Here is a 20,793-nt window from a genome sequence, read left to right as displayed (position 1 = left end):
TTCTAATTTTAAAAGGTTTACAACTATCAAATTCTGTAAATGAATGCTTTTTTCGAGGGGATTTATTTTCGCAAATTAAATTTGTGTAGATAGACCTCAAATTTAGCGAGAACTTACCAAATTTATCATTCTTCGCTAGGATTTAATTTCACGAATTGCACATTTCAAATATTTTGCTTAAACTCGAATTTCGCGAAATTTGGACAAATTCTTGAAAAATGAGAAATTTATTCCGCAAGAATATTAATTTTCTTAAAGTAGGTCTTCCATCTAAGCCTATTAACCCTCTTTGTGACACTTCTTGGCAAACTCACCCAACATTGCGACGTTACTTCAGATTCTGCGGTTTGTACCTAGTTCAGCTCAGCTAGATTAGTGAAACCATTACAGTGCATTTAAAACTTTGAGGCCAAAAAAACTTGGAAACGAAGTGGTGACGTCAATGATTTTTCACTAGGTAACTACGGACCACCTGGGACCAATTTGGGCAAGTTTCCCAAACCTAGGTCCTATACATTATTTTGATCAGCGTTTCAACCTCTACACATTACAATAAAAGAATAAAATAAATTTCTCTAATTTTTTTGAGATCTTCTTTACTGATGTCAGCAAAACATCTAAAACAACCTATTTTTTCATTGCACATCTGCCTAAGTGGATTTCTCCACGGGTCTTATCGACTAGTCTATATAATAATACGCCAAGTGTGTCTGTCTGTCTGTCTGTGACAAGCAAAGTGGATTTGTTTATTTTCCTTTGATGTAGCCGAAATTTCCTTTGAAGTCTCCGAAAAAGTTCTATCCATTTTGCTAGCGGGTTTCTTCGTCTGGAAAAAAAGTGCGAAAAGGTAATTAGGAGAAAGAAAGGTCCAAGAAGTGAAGTAAGAAGTGGTAGCTAGAGCTAGAAGTAAAGTAGTAAAGTTAGAAGTAGAAAATAAAGGCTAGAGTTTGGAGTGGACTTAAAATCAATAATAGTAAGAACTTTGATGTTTTCAGACGTTTAGTTTTATATCACTAGAGCAAGCAGACTCGCATTTTCCAAGAAATGCCTCAAATTCTTGAAGTTTTATATTTTACTGCTTTTTTTAAAAAAAACCTAGCCACCATATTTGTTTATGTTTTTGTTGCATAATTAATGTCTCCCCTGGCGCGTAACTAATGTGTTTGTCTTAAAATTCAAAATGCTACATAATATAGCTGTTAGCTGACTAACAAACGGAAAACTTTGGTTTGTTGAACTTACTGCTCACTGTAATGTTATTATATTTACATTACTGTTGTTTCTCTTTATATGTGTCTTACTAAGAATAAATAACTAGCTTAAGTTTTAGCTAAGTGTTCCCAGTTTAAGTATATTTAACTGACTGTCTTAGCTACTGTTAGCTGGCTAATGTTTAGCCTCCATCCCCATGTCTAGCTCTAACCTACAACTTATGTTGTTATTCGTCTTTTTTAATTATCTATAGCTAGCTACCTTAGTTTCCAAACTTTTCTTCTTTTATAAGCATAAATTATGATGTATAAGCTAGCTATAGCTAGCTACCTACAAAATCTTTCAAAGACTTGCACTTTTGCAGGATAGTAAAATGTATTTTTATGCCCATAAGACTACTATTATTTTCACATTTTCACAGGCGACCATGTGCAATATGACAAATGAAATAAATTTTTTCAAAATTTAAAGTGTGTGTTAGGTTATTTTTTATTGTTTTTTTCTGGCATTCTGTTAAACTAAACTTTTGTCAGCTTGTCAGCCTCCACATGTATATACATGGAGGCTATAATGCCAGTTTTTTTTTACAGGGGGTGTAGATATTTGATTGGAAATTTACGTGGGTTTATGACCTTATTTTAATTTATAAGAGTTTGGAATGGACGAGTTAGTGACGTCATCAAAAAACCTTTAAACCCTAATATCTCTGCAACCATTAGTCAAATGTACATGATCCTATACATTTTCTTGATCAGCTTTTAAAGATCTATATGATTACGGTTGTTGTTGTTGTTCTTGCTGTTGTAATATTAGTCAAATTTCAAGTATTTTAAAAGTCAGACCAACTGGCAAAGTACTGCATTATTTATAAATACAAAGATCTGACTTGCTTGAGAGGTACAGAACTCATTGAATAATGAAGTAAATACATTATATTATTATTTTTATGAAAAGTAAGAGTTGTACATGCGCTTAATTTATTCTTTGTTCATAAAAAAGTGTTAATTTTAATCTCCGATATATTTTAGAGAGAGGCAGCCCTTAAAAATGGAAATTAGGATCACCTCAGAAGAAATCATAAAACTTCCAGGTACAGCCGAAATAGACAACGAAACTCCATTAACTATCTCTGACCTTTGTCAAGCCAGAATGTATGTAAAAACTTGTTATTTTTATAAAAACAGTACTGCTACTCCATTCTCTGTTGATAGGATGATCGCAGGATTAAAGACAACACTGAAAGAATATCCCGAGATATGTGGTAGCATCAAATACACAACAACAGGTGGAATTCTACATCATGACAACCATGGTGTAAAAATTATCAAATCAAAAGCTAACTTTTCCTTTGCAGAAGTCGAAAACATCAACTTCGAAGTGAAAAAATTACCAGAAAAAGAAATTTTTCCTTTTGAAGTTCGAGAATTTCCTTTAAATAATGATGCATATCTTCTCGTTGCGCAGATCATTTCACTGAATGATGAATCATTGATTCTAGTGGTCAATTATCATCATTTATTGTGTGACAGACAAGGTATATGTAATTTTCTAAGTGCCTGGGCGCATGCTACAACGCATGGTGATATTGGAGTATTTAGTAATATCACAAATCGCTATCTCTTGCAACAAAATGTGCATTATGAACGTAAAAATCAGTACAAACACTTGTTCTTGAGCAGTATATCTTCTCATTTTGTGATAACAGCAAAAACAACAAAGTTAAGACTCTATGTGCCATTTTCAAAACTGAATTCCTTACAAATGAAATTTTCAAAAATATTGGGGGATAGTGTTTATATATCTAAGAACGATGTGCTAACTGGAATTATATGGAAAGCCACAGTTGCTGCAAGGATGCATAAAAAATGTGAAAGTTCCATGGCTGCAATTGTTGTGAACTGCAGGAAAACATTTGGTCTTCCTAATAACTACTTTCGAAATGGTATTAGCTATCTGTGTATGCGTTTGTCAACGGCAGAAATTTTAGATATGCCTATTGAAGAAGTGTGTTTACGCTTACGCCAAAATTATGACTTTATGTCGAAAAGTTATATCTTGGAATTCCTGCATAGTTTGTTTAATCAAATATCACTTCCAATTTTTCCTAGCATAGTTCACAATGATATCCTTCTTACATCGCTGGCACACTATTCCTTGTATGATTTTGATTTTGGATTAGGAAAAGCTATTGGTGTCAGTACTGTTAGCAAGGGCACTCCAGGTTTCGTTACAATTCTTCCAACTCCACATAAAGATGGTTTGTTTGTCGAGTTTTGCCTTGAAACAGAAGAAATGTCGATTTTTTTGAAAAATGATTATGTAAAAGAGACATTTACCATTGTTTATTAACTCCAATGATGCTTATGACCATAAGCTTTTTTTCTTATCATTTTGCAATAGTTATTAGGGAATGTAAAGTGCCGAAATTATATGGAGTTATATGTGGGACAATATTTGTGTATGGTTTTCGTCGCGTCGTAATGCTTTTCGTCGTGTCGTATCTTTCTTCGTCGTGTGGTTTTCTTCGCACCGTAATGGTTTTCGGCGTGGCGTCGTCGTGTCGTATGTCACTTCGTGGGGTATTTCACTTTGAGGCGGAATTGTTATGCTTTTTTTACACGGAATTACTAATTTCGTGAAGCTTTTACACAATATATTTCACTTTCTTTCTAGTGGCTTTGGTTTTTCTACTGGGTAAAGCTAGCTATTATTTTTGTCATTTTCTTTTAATAAACGATACATTCTTAGATTTAGCTAGCTAGCTATACATTTTAGGCATGCTACACTGTATAATCTATTATCTATTTTGTAGTTTAAATGGATTCTGATGAAAATATCAAAAATCAAGTAAACTAACTACATAAACATAAATTATTACATAAAACTCTTACACAACACATAATATTCCTTCATAATCACAAATGTAAAACTAACTTAAAAATAGAATATAATTTTTAGCACTAAAATAAAGGTTTTGTTTATTTTACTGCATTTTATTCATGTGACTTGGATTTCTTGTAAGCGCTACACGAATTTGTGTTAAAAAAGCATGAAAATTTTCGCTACGAAGTAAAATACGCCACGAAGTGAAATACGCCGCGAAGTAAAATACGCCACGAAGTGAAATACGCCGCGAAGTAATATACGCCACGAAGTGAAATACGCCGCGACGAACACAAATACGACTCGACGAAACGTTAAACCATCCCACAAAGAAAGATACGACGCGACAAAAACCACACCACGAAGAAAGATACGACACGACGAAAAGCATTTACGACGCGACGAAAACCATACACGAATATTGTCTCATATATAACTCCATAAAATTAGGCCTGCTGCATTTACCCGGATAAGCTGGGAGGGCGTTTTTTTCGCGGAAGCGTTTCATTTTTTCAATTTTTTAGTAATTTCCCAGTTAGCAGTCAAAAATAGCAATAATCTCAGTCTCATGTTTCTTAAAAATTGCAAGTGGATTTATTTACGGGTTTATCAACTAGTTTTATATAAAATACAGAAACTATGTAAGTATGTGTGTGACTTTCAGTCTGTAACAGGCTAGGTGGATGTGTTCATTTTCCTCTAAAATGTAAAATGTAGCGTTAATAGCGTCTTAGTTGTTAACAGCCTAGACGTCACGGCACAACGTCGATACGATTACACTGACGTCAATAAGATTTTTAAAATTGGCGAAGCTATTGCATTTCACTTTAATGTTTAAGGCTTTTTATCTTGGAAATAGCTGGACATACCTGACGTCATCTCCTGCATGGGTAACTAGGGGCCACAAGGAACCAAATTGGGTAAGTTCCCAAAGGCTGATTCATACCAACCGTTTCAGAACAGACGGGTTGATGAAGTCATCAAAATACCTTTAAACCCCTATACCTTTTTAACCGTTCCTCAAAAGTACATGACTCTAAACGTTTTCTTAACAAGCGTTTCAAGCTCTACACATTGAAAGCAACATTTTGTTTTTGTATGGACGGGTCATTGCTTACGTCACCAAAATTCAAATCATCCTCTGTCTAAGTGAATCTTTTCACGGTCCTATCGACTAGTAAAAACAAATAAGATAGTGGTCAGGCTTGTGCAAGATAGACAGTTGTAGGATAGAATTAGGTAAGAGAAACGTATAAAAATGAGTAAGAAAATATAGAAAACAGTTTAGAGAATAAGCTTTGTGGTAGATAGCTAGCTAATGTTAAATAGCTGAATTAAAGTTAGAAATATATTTTAAACAAAACGCTTTAGCTCAAAAAACATCAGAAAACATTTTATCCTTAAACCTAAATCACCACAACGTAATAAAATCGTCGCTCATTTATTCTTCGCTATGTTTAATAATGTACCTGGCTTAGAACGACCTGCCCGTGAACTCGCGCAATTGAGGGCGGAAATTCTATTATTGAACTGCTCTCAAACCCTTAAAATATAGAACATATGCCCAATGACCAGTTGGAGACAAAGAGACAAGCTATTCTTATATAAAAAACGGAAACTGTGTATGTGTGTGGTTTTCAGTCTGTAACAGGCTAAGCGGATGAACTAATTCTTCTTTAAACTTGCCGAATGTCGCGCTTTTAATAACATTCAAATAAGGTTTCTCTTTCATTTTTGTACTACCTCAGTGGATTTTTCCACGGGCCTTATCGACTAGTCTCTATAATAATACGCTAGGTGTGTCCGTCTGTCTATAACAGGCAAAGTGGATGTATTTATTTTCCTGTGATGTAGCCAACATTTCCTTTGAAGTCTCCGAAAAGGTTATATCCATTTTGCTAGCGGGTTTTTTCGTCTGGAAAAAAAGTGCGAAAAGGTAATTTAGAGAAAGAAAGGTCCAAGAAGTGAAGTAAGAAGTGGTAGCTAGAGCTAGAAGTAAAGTAGTAAAGTTAGAAATAGAAAATAAAGGCTAGAGTTTGGAGTGGACTTAAAATCAATAATAGTAAGAACTTTGATGTTTTCAGACGTTTAGTTTTATATCACTAGAGCAAGCAGACTCGCATTTCCAAGAAATGCCTCAAATTCTTGAAGTTTTATATTTTACTGCTTTTTTAAAGAAAACCTAGCCACCATATTTGTTTATGTTTTTGTTGCATAATTAATGTCTCCCCTGGCGCGTAACTAATGTGTTTGTCCTAAAATTCAAAATGCTACATAATATAGCTGTTAGCTGACTAACAAACGGAAAACTTTGGTTTGTGGAACTTACTGCTCACTGTAATGTTATTATTTTTACATTACTGTTGTTTCTCTTTATATGTGTCTTACTAAGAATAAATAACTAGCTTAAGTTTTAGCTAAGTGTTCCCAGTTTAAGTATATTTAACTGACTGTCTTAGCTACTGTTAGCTGGCTAATGTTTAGCCTCCATCCCCATATCTAGCTCTCGCCTATGACTTATGTTGTTATTCGTCTTTTTTAATTATCTATATCTTCCAAACTTTTCTTCTTTTATAAGCACAAATTATGATATAAGATAGCTATAGCTAGCTACCTACAAAATCTTTCAAAGACTTGCACTTTTACAGGATAGTAAAATGTGTTTTTATGCCCGTAAGAGTATAATTATTTTCACATTTTCACAGGCGACCATGTGCAATATGACAAATGGAATAATTTTTTTCAAAATTTAAAGTGTGTGTTAGGTTATATTTTATTGTTTTCTTTCTGACATTCTGTTAAACTTTTGTCAGCTTGTCAGCCTCCATGTATATACATGGAGGCTATAATGCCAGCTTTTTTACAGGGGGTGTAGATATTTGATTGGAAATTTACGTGGGTTTATGACCTTATTTTAATTTATGAGAGTTTGGAATGGACGGGTTAGTGACGTCATCAACAAACTTTTAAACCCTAATACCTCTGCAACCGTTTGTCAAAAGTACATGAGCCTATACATTTTCTTGATCAGCTTTTCGAGATCTATACGATGAAGGCAACAGGTACACAAATTTCCTAAAAAAATTTTGGGGTTTCCCATTGCTGACGTCAGCAAAATTTTCAAAACCTTATATCCTTGGGAGTTTGTCGAAAACACATGATCCTATACATTATTTTGATCAGCGTTTTAACCTCTACGCATTACAGGCAACGAATAAACTAAACTTTGCCAATTTTTTTTCATATCTGCAGTTCTGACATAAGCAAAAAATTTAAAACGACCTATTTTTTCATTGTCCTTGTGCCTAAGTGGATTTTTCCACTGGCTTTATTGACTAGTCTATAATATAATACCAGTATGCGTCTGTCTGTCACACAAAATAGTACCGCAAGTAGCGAGATGCACGCAATGCGATATGAGAAATACCGGCGAACCCGTGGATTTTTCCACTGGCTACCGACTATATAAACAACTTACATAAACAGAAATTCCCGTTGAAGAGTAAGAAGATTTAACATGCCCACAATTATTCGAAAAAATATGGCTAAATCTCCTAACGCCCATTATGAGCTATGCTGTGTTAAATTCGGCTCAGAACAGATTATAAAACTAAAATTTAGCTGTGCCGGAACAGATTAAATCGGCTGCGCAAAACCAAACGCCGAGTAACGCCTAGCTGACAAATTAGGCGTAGCTGCCTGAAGACAATTACCATCTTTGACTCAGCACTTCAGATCAGCACGTCACAGCTGCCATAATGCTCGCGTCTGCAAAACTATTTTATCAGGATCATGAGGTAATTAACATGGATGAATTTCTTTTTAAAATCCTTGTATGTTAATCATAATGCGTGTAAAAAGCAATCTAACAGAATCTGCAAAACGACGCGTAATCTTTGTTTGAGTAAGTTTTTTTTGACAGAATTAAAGTGGTTGTTGTTGTAAGAGTTGTACATGCGCTAAGTTTTTATTCTTTGTTCATAAAAAAAATTGTTAATTTTAATCTCCAATATATTTTAGAGAGAGGCAGCCCTTTAAATGGAAATTAGGATCATCTCAGAAGAAATCATAAAACTTCCGGGTACAGCTGAAATAGACAACGAAACTCCATTAACTATCTCTGACCTTTGTCAAGCCAGAATGTATGTAAAAACTTGTTATTTTTACAAAAACAGTACTGCTACTCCATTCTCTGTCGATAGGATGATAACAGGATTAAAGAAAACACTGAAAGAATATCCCGAGATATGTGGTAGCATCGAATACACAACAACAGGTGGAATTCTACATCATGACAACCATGGTGTAAAAATTATCAAATCAAAAGCTAACTTTTCCTTTGCAGAAGTCGAAAACGTCAACTTCGAAGTGAAAAAATTACCAGAAAAAGAAATTTTTCCTTTTGAAGTTCGAGAATTTCCTTTAAATAATGATGCATATCTTCTCGTTGCGCAGATCATTTTACTGAATGATGAATCATTGATTCTAGTGGTCAATTATCATCATTTATTGTGTGACAGTCAAGGTATATGTAATTTTCTAAGCGCCTGGGCGCATGCTACAACGCATGGTGATATTGGAGTATTTAGTAATATCACAAATCGCTATCTCTTGCAACAAAATGTGCATTATGAACGTAAAAATCAGTACAAACACTTGTTCTTGAGCAGTATATCTTCTCATTTCGTGACAACAGCAAAAACAACAAAGTTAAGACTATATGTGCCATTTTCAAAACTGAATTCCTTACAAATGAAATTTTCAAAAATATTGGGGGATAGTGTTTATATATCTAAGAACGATGTTCTAACTGGAATTATATGGAAAGCCACAGTTGCTGCAAGGATGCATAAAAAATGTGAAAGTTCCATGGCTGCAATTGTTGTGAACTGCAGGAAAACATTTGGTCTTCCTAATAATTACTTTCGAAATGGTATTAGCTATCTGTGTATGCGTTTGTCAACGGCAGAAATTTTAGATATGCCTATTGAAGAAGTGTGTTTACGCTTACGCCAAAATTATGACGTTATGTCGAAAAGTTATATCTTGGAATTCCTGCATAGTTTGTTTAATCAAATATCACTTCCAATTTTTCCTGGCATAGTTCACAATGATATCCTTCTTTCATCGCTGGCACACTATTCCTTGTATGATTTTGATTTTGGATTAGGAAAAGCTACTGCCGTTGGTATAGTTAGTAGCGACACTCCAGGTTTTGTTGCGATTCTTCCAACTCCACATAAAGATGGTTTGTTTGTCGAGTTTTGCCTTGAAACAGAAGAAATGTCGAATTTTCTGAAAAATGATTATGTAAAAGAGACATTTACTATTGTTTATTAACTTCAATGATGCTTATAATCATTAGCTACACATGTATTTCCCTATCATTTTGCAATACAGGGCCGAAATTGGGGCTGCCCTATTTACTCAGATGAATTGGAAGGGCGCTTATTCCCGGAAGGCATTCAATTTTTTAATATTTTTAATAATTCAGCAAGTTAGCATTCAAAATACCAATAATCTCAGTGTCTCACTTCTTAAAGAGTGTAAGTAAATATTTCCACGGGCTTATTAACTAGTCTCTTGCAATAATACGAAGCTTGTATCTGTCTGTGTGTCTGTCTGTACCAAAAAAAGTAGACGTGTTCATCTTCATTTGATGTATCCAAAAAAGTTTTGTCTCAAATGGAAAAGTTTCTGACGTTACGGCATTAACGTAGCGTTAATAGCGGCTTAGTTGTTAACAGCCTAGACATCACGGCACAACGTCAATACAATTACACTGACTTCAATAGCATTTGGCGAAGCCATTGCATTGCACTGTATGTTTTTGGAAATGGCTGGACATAACTGAGGTCATCTCCTGCATGGGTGACTACAAAGGACCAAATTGGATTAGTTCTCTAAGGCTGAATCATACCACCCGTTTTGGGGCAGACGGGCTGATGACGTTATCAAAATATCTTGAAACCCTTATATCTTTTCAACCGTTCCTTAGAAGTACATAATTCTATACGTTTTTTTGATAAGCAGTTTAAGCTCTACACATTGAAAGCAACAGCCTCTCCGAATTTGTTTTTTGTGTACGTCACCAAAATGCAAACGACGGATCTTCTTTAACGTCCTTCTGCCTAAGTGGATTTTTCCACGGGGCTTATTGACTCGTAGAAACAAATAAAATCGTGGTCAGGCTTTTGCAAGATAGAAAGACAGTTGTAGGATAGACTTAGGTAAGAGGAGACAAATAACAATTGGCAAGAAAATATAGAAAACAGAGAAGAAACTTTATGCTAGATAGCTAGCTAATGCTAAATTGCTTGTAACAAATATATTTTAAACAACGCTTTAGCTCCAAAAATGACATTTTTTTACAATTTAATCCTTAAACCTAAATCACCACAATGTTCTAAAGAGGCTAAATAGATGTGGTTATTTTCCTTTGACGTTGCCGAAAAATGCATGTCTCAAATGTCAATAAACAAATTGAATGTCGCGTCTTCAATAACGCTGATTTCAATAAACAAATTAAATGTCGCGTCTTCAATAACACTGATTTCAATAAACAAATTAAATGTCGCGTCTTCAATAACACTGATTTCAATAAACAAATTAAATGTCGCGTCTTCAATAACACTGATTTCAATAAACAAATTGAATGTCGCGTCTTCAATAACACTGATTTAACGTCAACAGCTTAATTAAATTAATGGAGCAATTACAGCACACTTATAATTTTTGGGAGGAATAACATGGAAAGGGTGAAAATAACGGATGGAATCTCCTGCGTGGGTAACTAGGGATCGTATGGGACCAAAATTGGACTAATTTCCTATAGCTGAGCGAACCAACCCGTTTCGGAAAGGACGGCTTGATGACGTCATTAAAGTAACCTTTCAACCTTAATTTCTTTGTAACCGTTCGGTAATGGTCTTATACATTTTCTTGATCAACCTATCAAGCTCTACACAAGAGAAACCGGTTAACGAATTTCTAAAAATAAAAACTCTATATTTCCTTATTTCCTTTCAAATTTTTGATCCTATATAATTTTTTGATCAAAATGTTCAGTTTATCCAACAGAAGTAATTGCTTAACATAGTTCTTGAAAAGCATTCTTTTCCTGACTGTTTAATTTTTATTCTGCTTAATGTTTCCATGGGTTTACCGACTAGTCGCTTATAATAATATGGAAACTGTGTGCGCGTGTCTGTGACAGGAATAGTGGATGTCTTCATTTTTCTTTAAATAAATGTCTCAAATGTTTATCTCAAATGTTTATAAATTGAACGCCACGACTTCAATATCTAAATTAATGAAGCCAATACAGTGCACTCATTTTAAGCTAATCTCTACACACATTACAGGTAACGAGTAAACAAATTTCTAATTTTTTTTTAATATGCACTCGTGAAACTATTGCATTGCAGTTAACTTAAAGGACAAATAATTTGTTTACTCTACAGAGAGCGTTTCGTTGGTGCCTTAAAATAAAAACTTGAATATTAAAAATGTCGATTTTAAAAATTTCTAGTATATTGTTTAAACTAAATTGTACAACAGAAATAACATCACTAGAAATTGCAAGCATTTACGTAAACTGTATAATAAATATAATATGCATTAAAAATAACAAACTTATAAACAATGGAAAAAACTCTTTTATGTTAGCTTTCAGGAGGTGGGATCAACGTACATTGTTCTTGCTTCTTCTCGTTCTTCCCATAGCGTCTTGCCCGTGCACGCGCAAACTTTCTTTGTGTTTTCAAACATACCAGCGGACCGAGCTATAATACCGCACGCCATTCTAAAAAAATGTTCAGAATATTACTAAAAAGACAGCCTAATGATTTCCACGGTATTTCACGCATTTTTAGGGCACCAAAATATTTTAAAACAGGTTTTTTTTAGGTTTTATTTAAATTTTTTCATATTTCCAGACTTAAACACACGGAAGGCACAATCAAGGCTACATTACTTTCAAGTATGTTCATACCCTTTTCCAGCATTTCCATGATTTTCACTTGATAAATCGTCTTCTCCTTCATGAATAACCATAGATCTACCAATGATATCCCAAACCTTAAAGATAACAAGCTATGTAACGTGAGAATAAGGGGCTCGGCATGTTGATGTCAGCAGCGGGGATTCCTCAACAATCCCTGTAAAATACCGCAGAATCATTCTTTGTTTTGTTATTATATAATTGCATATTAATATGGAAATCAACTAATATAGTTTGCATCTCTGTTTAGGCAAGAAACCAACACATACGATATCGGATATCAGAGAAGGAGATTTAATAAACACTCGGATATTTCTTTATAGCACATTTTAAGAAACTCTAGGCTAAGATTATACTTACTTCCAACACCTAACTCATAAAATGTTAAAAAGATTTTGAAGTATAATGATAAGATTTTTCACCGATAAGCGTTTTTGAGGTATAAAATAAGGGGTTGGGCTTTATAAAAAAGTTTGGAACAACTAGTTTAAATTTAGAACAAAGTTGTGCTTTTTATTAAGAAGAAAAGTTAGATTTTAATTGCCTTCAGGAAGAAATGATTAGCATATTCTATGCAGCAAACTATTTAACTCGAATTCATTTTCTTCCTCCAGTTTATGTAACTCCAATCCCTCACAAAAATTGTGAGACTGCCCTCAATTACCCAAGCAAGCAATGTTGAAATCACCTTTATGTCTCTGTGAGGTCTATGGAGTACCAACATTGCTTGTTGGGGATAGGAAGAGAGGGTGGGAAGGGGGGGGGCACTGAAATGTTTATAATGAAGAATAGTGCTTTTCACAGTACTTTTGACTTTGTATAAAAGAGCTTGAAATGAAACGAAATCAACTTGTTACAAAGAGGGAGTTAAATTTTCAAGACTCTCAATGAAGTTACAGATTTGAGACTTTAAAAAAAAAGACCGTACGAAATATGTAGTTATAATTACAAAAAACATAAAAACTCAAATAAGAATTTTACTTTGATGATATTGTCTTCATATCTAAACACAGAACTTCCATTCGCATCGACATTGATATTACCCAAATCTCCAGTATGCTAAAAGTAAGAAAACGAATTCAAAGCACACTCTGTTTTGTGTTCGCCAGCAAATATAACAATATCTTGTGAGATTTTGTCAAGGTAAAACATGTTTAAAAACACATGATCAAGTAGAAAAAAAGAGATGTATAATCGTGGCATTTGATAAAACAAATGCTACTTTGTAGACATCAGTCCTTAAGGTGAAGCAAAAAATTATATACACATCCCATTTACATCTAAAAATTCATTTATCCCAATGCCGTGTAATACATTTTCAAAACTCAATACTTTTGTATGATAATTTGACTGCTTCGTCTATGCTCTTTTTGCTCATGTTCATTTTATTTCTGATTGAATTTATATTTACGTTTTTGCACATACATTTAGTATTTACGCATTTCAGTATAAAACCCATTGTAATTTATGGATGCTTGAAATACATGTCGATTATAAATAATAATAATAATAAATAAAAATAAAAAAAATAAAACGAAAGCGACGAATCCAAGTTTTAAAAATGGCCTCGTAAATCATCCATCGCTCGCACATGACCAGAACCGTTTGTAACTCTTTGTGTTCCAAAGTCAAAAATAATTTTTGCCTGAACTGAAAAGATGTTAACTGCATAAATTATGACGTCATATTGCAGGCAAATATGGGATGTGTCTACCCTTTCAAAAAGAACTTTGAGATAGCATAAATGGATCTGAACAATACTAATAATAGTTCAAGTAAAATAGGGACATGTAGTTATTATATTAGAAAGTAATGAATGCATCCTCTCCAATTATTCATTATATGAATATTTTATATATGAATATTCATTTCATGAATTTACATTATTGAACACTGTAAATTCTTTATATTAAAATAATATTAAGAATTTACTTTTGTGAAATGTTATGGTGGGTGATGAATACTACCTCTACACTAGTTAAGTCCAGAAATAGTTACAAAAAATCCATGATGTAGATAGATTCAAAGATTTAGCTAACGATTCCTGACAATTCACGACAATTTACTGTCACAGATAGTTTTTTAGTATATCGTCCGAGAATAAACTTTTACGATTTACCCTTTTAAAAACTCTTCATGGAGCCTAATTTTTACAATTTTGGGTAAAAATCCTAAAATCGCGAATATTTTTTTTTCCGTGAAAATTCTGTATGTATATTTGTCAAGGGAAATAACCATGTACTAACTTACTCTGTTGTTGTCCATTCTATCACCATGTGAAGTGTTTGTGGGGTTGTAATCATCACCTGTGCTAAACAAAACAAATCTCAAGTTGATTCATATAACATCTTCACCATAAACCCTTGTGTCCAAAAAGCTACATAACCCCACATATTTCCCACTGTTTTAAAAGAAACTATATTATATTTCCCTAAAATTTATATTTACATAAGAGCTCGTGCAACATTCCTGCATAAAAGTTCCCGACTTGTTTTCTGATATTTTTCCCCCAAATAGATAATATTTTGGCAAGTCCTAGATTCGTTATATCTAACCAAGATAAAAACAGAGGATAGTATCAACGAAAATTCTTAATAAAATGTTATTTAATATTTTTTATCATTAGTTTTACCTAGTAAAGCAGAAAACAATATTTTGAAGTCACTTTACGTGGACTGTTAAATATTGTAAAAAACGTTTTTTTTGATAATTCTACAGGTTTTGTATCTACCCTGAGCAAATATGAATTGAATTTCAACTTTATCAGTTTTCGTTTTATAATTCTTATATAAAAAAGCTCTTGAAAAACGGTGTAAATTGAAAAACGAAATGTCATCAAATTCTATTTTCACAAAACTTAATTCTTACCTACTTCACAAAAATAAGTTTTCTCGTAAAAATCAGTTCTCGCAAAAATTAGCTCTCGCAAAAATTAATTCCCTTAATTTACAAGCACACAAAGTTATTGAATCACACAAAAAACTCAATTCTAACTTTATTTAAATACCACAGAAGAAACTTATACCTCTCACAGCCTTCAGATAAATCTCCCAATTCATGAACATGTAACGCATGTTTACTGTTTGGTATCAATCCGTTGAAAGAACCGTCAATAACACACGTATTATTGTCTATCTGAACAAAAAAGTTAATAAAATTTCATATCTTTTCCTTAAAATTTGTTTTTGTAAAGCCTTTCTAAAAATTTGTTATTACTTTCGCAAGTCAAAAATATCCAGAACTCAAGGAAAATAATTTTATCAAATGATCACTCCAATGACATTCCACGAGATTTACTTTAGCGAAATGGGAAATTTAAGTTAACAATTTTTCCTCAAGACTTTTAGCAGCAAAGATAATTGGGATACAAAGAAAATATCTTACAAAAAAAATATAAAAGAGAAACAAAAAACCTGACAACAAACTTTATAGTCTATTTCAGTAAATTTTCCAGAAATAAACTTTCACAATTAAGCCTATTTAAAAATTCTTAATGAAGCCTAATTTTCACGATTTTGGGCATAAAAACAGAAATTGTAAAATTTTCTTCCATAAAAATTTCTTCTTTAAAAGTAGCAACTCCCTTTTTCAATGTTACAGTTCTTTGAAAAACAAACATTGAAATACCTGTACAAACCTGACAAGTCCAAATATTCTCTCATTTTGCTTCAATATAGAAATAGCTGCTCCAAGGTGAGTACTACCTGAGAAAAACATTCAAAGTTTTCATTTAAATTTCGTTTTTTCATGTAGCTTTGTTTACCTTTGCAGAAACCCGCAAATCCAAATGAGGTTTGTTAACGTTTTCCGACTTACACACAACATTATATAAATCATATGATAAGAAAAAGAGCTGTGAAGCGGAATCCTAAGCTTCATATGCAATTGTCTGGATAATTTTAAAAACAGACCCATCTTCTTTCACTTCCAAACTTATTTCACTTATTTCACATTGAGATTTTAACAAAAAATAAATTAAATATTACTTGATTATTATTTATTACTTTATTTTTATTTTTTGGACATTTTACACTAAAAAATTGAATATTTTTATTTTTTTTATTCACCGTCATAACTCAAACAAGAAAAAACAGTATATGTCCGAAAAAACTTGCATATGCATGTACAGATGACTACATATTTACCTTGACCTTGTCCTCGTAACACAGCCAACATGCCAGTTCTCTCGATTGCTTCCTGTATGACAGTGGATGGCTGTGTTGTCTTGATTATCACAGATTGTTTGTCCACATCTATGCTAAGTGACTCAATACCTGTAAATGTTTTGAATAAAACATAAAGACAATGATGATACAGTATACACAGCCTACACTACAGCATATTTCTGCAACAAAAGAAAAAAATATAATTAAAATTAAGTATATTCATTTCAAATTTTGAAATAGGTTAGTTGTTTTTTTCATTTTAAGTAAGGTCAGAGCAGCATTTTAAGTCAAACATAATATAAGAATGCACTTAGTTGGATTGGAAACAACATCAGTGCAACAGTGTCATGGTGTTTACCAGTTACTGCGACAGATCAGTTCTTCAAGCACTGACGCATTTCTATAGAGCAATAGGTAGGCAACCTCATCAAAAAACCTTTTAAATATGATACCATTATTATTGTCACCACATTAAGCTCTGTCTGACATATAATTAGACAACAACAATTGCAGGTTGGATATTTTAATGTCAAAGATGGGGAAAAGAATATTTTTAAAAATTCATTTATTAAAAAATTAGATTTTCCTTTCTGTATTTTCATGGATGCTAAACAACAAGTTTTTATCAACAAACATGTGTAAAACAGATTTAGAGATGTAATTGGATATTGTTTTTTCATTTTTCCATTAATATACATGCATATAAATTGTTTAAATGATATAAACTATGTGCCACAACTGTGTATCATAAATAATTTTTATAAAAAACGATATAATAAAATGAAATAAAAAACATTTAAACTTTTAACTGTTTAAAGAGAATTAAGATTTTTTTTACTTTTAAGATAATTGAGTGTTGAAACCTCTGTTTAAACTTAAACATCTGCAAATGGTTTACCACTTGGTTTACAATACAACTAGCATCAAATAATGACTGGGAAGAATCTATTCCTGTTTAATATCTGTGATATTTGAACGTCTAATGTTTGAATGAATTTACCAATTCTTACCTTGTATATTCTGCAATGACTCCTTTACTTTTTCCTTACAAGAACCACACGTCATATTAACTGCAAACTCCATCTACATGTAAGAATATTACAGTGTTAAATTATATCATAAATAATTTGGAAAAAAACATGCATCAAATGAATAAACATAGAAAAGTCAAGGAATATACCAAGATGGTGTATAGCTTACCTCCTGCGAAAAAAACAAGTTGATTTCATATGAAAGAGCTTAAAAATTTGTATACAAATCTTTTATTATTTTGAAAAATATCAAGATTTTTATCTCAAGATTTTTGACACTTATGCTAATAAATTCATGATGGATAAGAAAAAATGAGGTGCTGTTTCAAGGATTATCAAGGTATTTGGCGATGTAAATATGTTTTCACCTATCCAGTTTGATGTATGCAACATATTTACATGAACATTAACACTTGTCACCCTAATTATTCATACCAGAAATTAGTTCAGAGTAATGTCATAATTCGCATAATTAGCTAAACTTTCAAGACTTACATCTAATAAAGACTTTTAAAAAAATAAAAAGATTTCATACTTGTTTTTTCGCAGGAGGTAAGTTTGTATAACAGGAAAATGTTATCATTATGGTAAAATTATATTTGCTTAATTTGGATTCTTCCAGAAACAAAATCTAGATACTTAATAATGTATATATTAGAAGAATTTTGCATTAGATATCATTGTTAAAACATTTTTTTCATTTCTTTATTAAATTGTAAGCACTTTTCGCTGTTTCTCAATCGCTAACTAAGACGCGTATCATGGGAGAGCTGTAAAATTGGCTTGATGAATCTGTCAAGCAAGAGATAAGTAAAATAGACCCACTGCTGCATAAAGTGAGGAAGTCTATCCATAAATTCTGGTGGCGTGGATACAAAAAACAACAGAACAACTACACCAACAAAGTAAAAGATCAAAAACATCCCACTGCCAGCACTTGCTAATTGACATCTCAATCCCAAAATGTTTTAAAATACCATTCAAACATTTTTTCTAGTTAAATCAAAAGTAACAATAACAGAGGCAGTGTCAAAAAAATTAAAAAAATAATAAATGTTTTCACCTTCCATGAGATTAAAGCTAATGATGACTTAATGTTTTATTTAATATTTTAGTCTTAACAAACCCTCTAGTTGAAAAAACCCTCTAGTTGAACTTTTTACTTCACATAATGTAACATTACATTTGAAATAAAATCAAAATTATTGTTATTTACTAATAGCAGTTTTACATCATCAGACATTTTTTTAACTTCAAATAGTTAGCTTTTGTTGATAAGGACACAAGATAGATGCCAGGGAAGATAAGGTGTTTGAGGTTAATGTTTAACTTACATTTGTCCAAAGTTGGGCCTGACAGACTTTTTCAACCAAGAATGCACTGGCACATATTTTGACAGCCCATTCTGTTTATAGATATATATGCATTCCATTAAAACATGTTTTTGTGTATTAAAAAAGTGTTTGAAAAAAGATGATTGTCCTTCTTTCTTCATGCAAGCTAGTTGCATGCTTATAAGTGTGTAACTAATTTTTAAAGCTCTGCATGGTGTAGAACAGTCCTAAACTTGTAATAGCTTATTGACTTTTGTTTAGAAGCTTACAATTTTTTTCTGTTATTACATCTGGTGTATTACAAAGATCCATCTTAGGTCCTTTCATGTTTATTATAGATAGTATTGAAAGAAGTGAGATTGTCTAATATGCAGATGGCACTGTGATTCTATTTGCTGACAAAAATTTGAGAACACTGAGAACACCTTCAATGCCTGAGGCAAACAATGAAATTTCAAAACAAATTCACCATAGCATTTAGATATTAGTCTTTTTCAAGATGGGTGGCTTTCCAACACCATAAAAACATGCTTTATGATGTAAAATAAACTTAATTCACACACAGGATTTTTTAAAAAAGCTATGATAGTAGTCCTGGAGAGTTATAGAAAAAGCCAGCATGACCTTAATTCAACATTTTTTATGACTGCTTATTAACTGGGAGAACCATAGTTTTCGAAATCACCTTGTCCTGTTATGCACAAGCTATTTCCTAATCTATTATGACTGCCTGCAAATACCCTAAAAAATGAAGTTGGTTAAAATGTTTTGCCCAGTCACATGCAAAATTCTGGACATACTCACCCTACTAACTTTTTTAATAATTCATTTCCTTGGAAAGAGTAGAAAAGCCAGGATAGTACGCACAAATTTTCTCTGCCAAAACACCCACGTGGAGTAAACCGAGAGTTCAAAATCAAAGCTGAAAAAATCAGGTAACTAGCTAGCTGTGTTTTTAATTCTTTTTCGACTGCTTTTGTGTCTTTGAGGACTCTGGGTAGCCATGTATTTTGCTGTTTATTGAAGAAAATAAAATTACCTACTCTGCTACTCATCTAAATTGATTTGTGATACTACTTCAATCATACAAACCTGTTACAATATAAAGCTGTTGGTAAATTAAGCATGTGTTAGCAAGGTATACTTCTTGCGAAAAGTGAAAAATTATAAAGACCATGGGTGTAAAATTGTGGACCAGATTTTTAAATTTAGTTGTATATAAAGAAAAAGTTTCTGACCACACTCAGGGAAATGTTAAGTGCAAAAAAGCAGAAAAGAACTGTTTTCTGTAAAACAGGGTCCAAAAGAAACTTTTGAAGTCTTCTAACCTAATGAGGTGAAGCCTAATTGGGATACAATATCCATATGAGATAACCAGCTAATAGCTAGCTATGCTCTGTGTAGTATCCCACTTCCCTATGTGCGAACACATTTCCCCCTGACAATACAAATTAATATAGGCAAGTAAATGTAACCACAGTCTCAAGTTAACCCAAGAAGCCAGGTGATGTAAATTGGGGAGATGGCACACTATGTGGACCATTGGATGTTGCAGGAAGTTGATTGGTACAGCACGGACCCTAATTGGGCCTGTGTAGCCTAAAATGAGCAATAAATAATCTAGGACTCCCTATCAGTCATGGATTATCTTCGAAATAATAGACCGGGTATATTACTCAATACTTTGAGGCTATAGGTTGCTTATGATTAAACAAAGCATAGGTCTATTTACCTGCGACATGGTGCTATGATCCATTGTAAGTGTTGTAAGGCTTCCCTTGCAGTCTGCTCTCCAATGGCTAAACATTCGATCTTGAATTTGCCCCATCTTTAAGTCTTGATGTTTTTGTTATACAGCATATTGACACACTGAAACAGGCTTGGATTAGCGAGGCTATCCAAAAACAACCCGGCTTTGACTGTTCAACTTGCCTCCCCCTCCAACAACCCCCATTACCGCCCCGCATGGGCGTAATAGGCGTAATGACAATGGGATCCAGAAGTGCTCTCATGCTACTTCAGGTAGAGAAGATATACAAGAGGTCACGAATTCGACATGTGCGTCCAGAGCGAGTTGTTTATTAATTCCCTGTCAAACTTTGGTGAAGTCCTTTTATTATTATCTTCATGTATTATTAATATTTTTTTCCAGGCACTTCGAAGAT

The 20,793-nt window shown here is 33.0% G+C and overlaps 3 protein-coding genes across 9 annotated transcripts; 2 read left to right on the top strand and 1 right to left on the bottom strand.

Annotated features, from left to right (window-relative positions):
• The first annotated feature begins 597 nt into the window (after positions 1–597).
• LOC130647511 (uncharacterized) lies at positions 598–4,818 on the top strand. 5 transcript variants are annotated; one of them, XM_057453391.1, is made up of 3 exons: positions 1,002–1,250; positions 2,241–2,302; positions 2,424–4,818. In XM_057453391.1, the coding sequence occupies exon 3, from the start codon at positions 2,425–2,427 to the stop codon at positions 3,559–3,561; it is 1,137 nt and encodes a 378-aa protein (XP_057309374.1). In that variant the 5' UTR covers positions 1,002–1,250; positions 2,241–2,302; position 2,424; the 3' UTR covers positions 3,562–4,818. The 5 variants fall into 5 exon arrangements, with proteins under 5 accessions (XP_057309372.1, XP_057309373.1, XP_057309374.1 ...); XM_057453392.1 differs by lacking the exon at positions 1,002–1,250 and adding an exon at positions 1,576–2,133; XM_057453389.1 differs by lacking the exon at positions 1,002–1,250 and adding an exon at positions 598–973 and having other exon boundaries at positions 2,241–4,818.
• LOC130647513 (uncharacterized) lies at positions 2,607–9,461 on the top strand. Of its 2 annotated transcripts, none has more exons than XM_057453394.1 (2): positions 2,607–2,746; positions 8,116–9,461. In XM_057453394.1, exon 2 carries the CDS (start codon positions 8,134–8,136, stop codon positions 9,433–9,435), a length of 1,302 nt encoding a protein of 433 aa, XP_057309377.1. In that variant the 5' UTR covers positions 2,607–2,746; positions 8,116–8,133; the 3' UTR covers positions 9,436–9,461. The 2 variants fall into 2 exon arrangements, with proteins under 2 accessions (XP_057309377.1, XP_057309376.1); XM_057453393.1 differs by lacking the exon at positions 2,607–2,746 and adding an exon at positions 4,969–7,999.
• Positions 9,462–11,610: 2,149 nt separating this feature from the next.
• LOC130647508 (copper chaperone for superoxide dismutase-like) lies at positions 11,611–20,508 on the bottom strand. Of its 2 annotated transcripts, none has more exons than XM_057453384.1 (9): positions 20,361–20,508; positions 17,274–17,346; positions 16,243–16,371; positions 15,725–15,801; positions 15,123–15,232; positions 14,348–14,408; positions 13,079–13,156; positions 12,089–12,189; positions 11,611–11,899 (listed from the first exon to the last, which is right to left on the bottom strand). In XM_057453384.1, the coding sequence occupies exons 1-9, from the start codon at positions 20,454–20,456 to the stop codon at positions 11,767–11,769; spliced, it is 858 nt and encodes a 285-aa protein (XP_057309367.1). In that variant the 5' UTR covers positions 20,457–20,508; the 3' UTR covers positions 11,611–11,766. The 2 variants fall into 2 exon arrangements, with proteins under 2 accessions (XP_057309367.1, XP_057309368.1); XM_057453385.1 differs by having other exon boundaries at positions 12,089–12,174.
• Positions 20,509–20,793: the final 285 nt, after the last annotated feature.

Source organism: Hydractinia symbiolongicarpus, chromosome 6 (assembly GCF_029227915.1).
Source record: "Hydractinia symbiolongicarpus strain clone_291-10 chromosome 6, HSymV2.1, whole genome shotgun sequence".
Classification (NCBI taxonomy): domain Eukaryota; kingdom Metazoa; phylum Cnidaria; class Hydrozoa; order Anthoathecata; family Hydractiniidae; genus Hydractinia; species Hydractinia symbiolongicarpus.
Note: the sequence above shows the minus strand (reverse complement) of the source record. Positions and strands in the feature narration are given on the sequence as shown.

Coding starts and splice junctions, on each gene's coding strand:
- LOC130647513 (XM_057453394.1), top strand. CDS start 8,134: ATGGAAATTAGGATCATCTCAGAAGAAATCATAAAACTTCCGGGTACA.
- LOC130647508 (XM_057453384.1), bottom strand. CDS start 20,456: ATGGGGCAAATTCAAGATCGAATGTTTAGCCATTGGAGAGCAGACTGC. Junction 15,802..16,242: donor GTTACGAGGACAAGGTCAAG/GTAAATATGTAG, acceptor TGTTTTTCTCAG/GTAGTACTCACCTTGGAGCA. Junction 11,900..12,088: donor CATGGAAATGCTGGAAAAGG/GTATGAACATAC, acceptor ACATTTTTTTAG/AATGGCGTGCGGTATTATAG.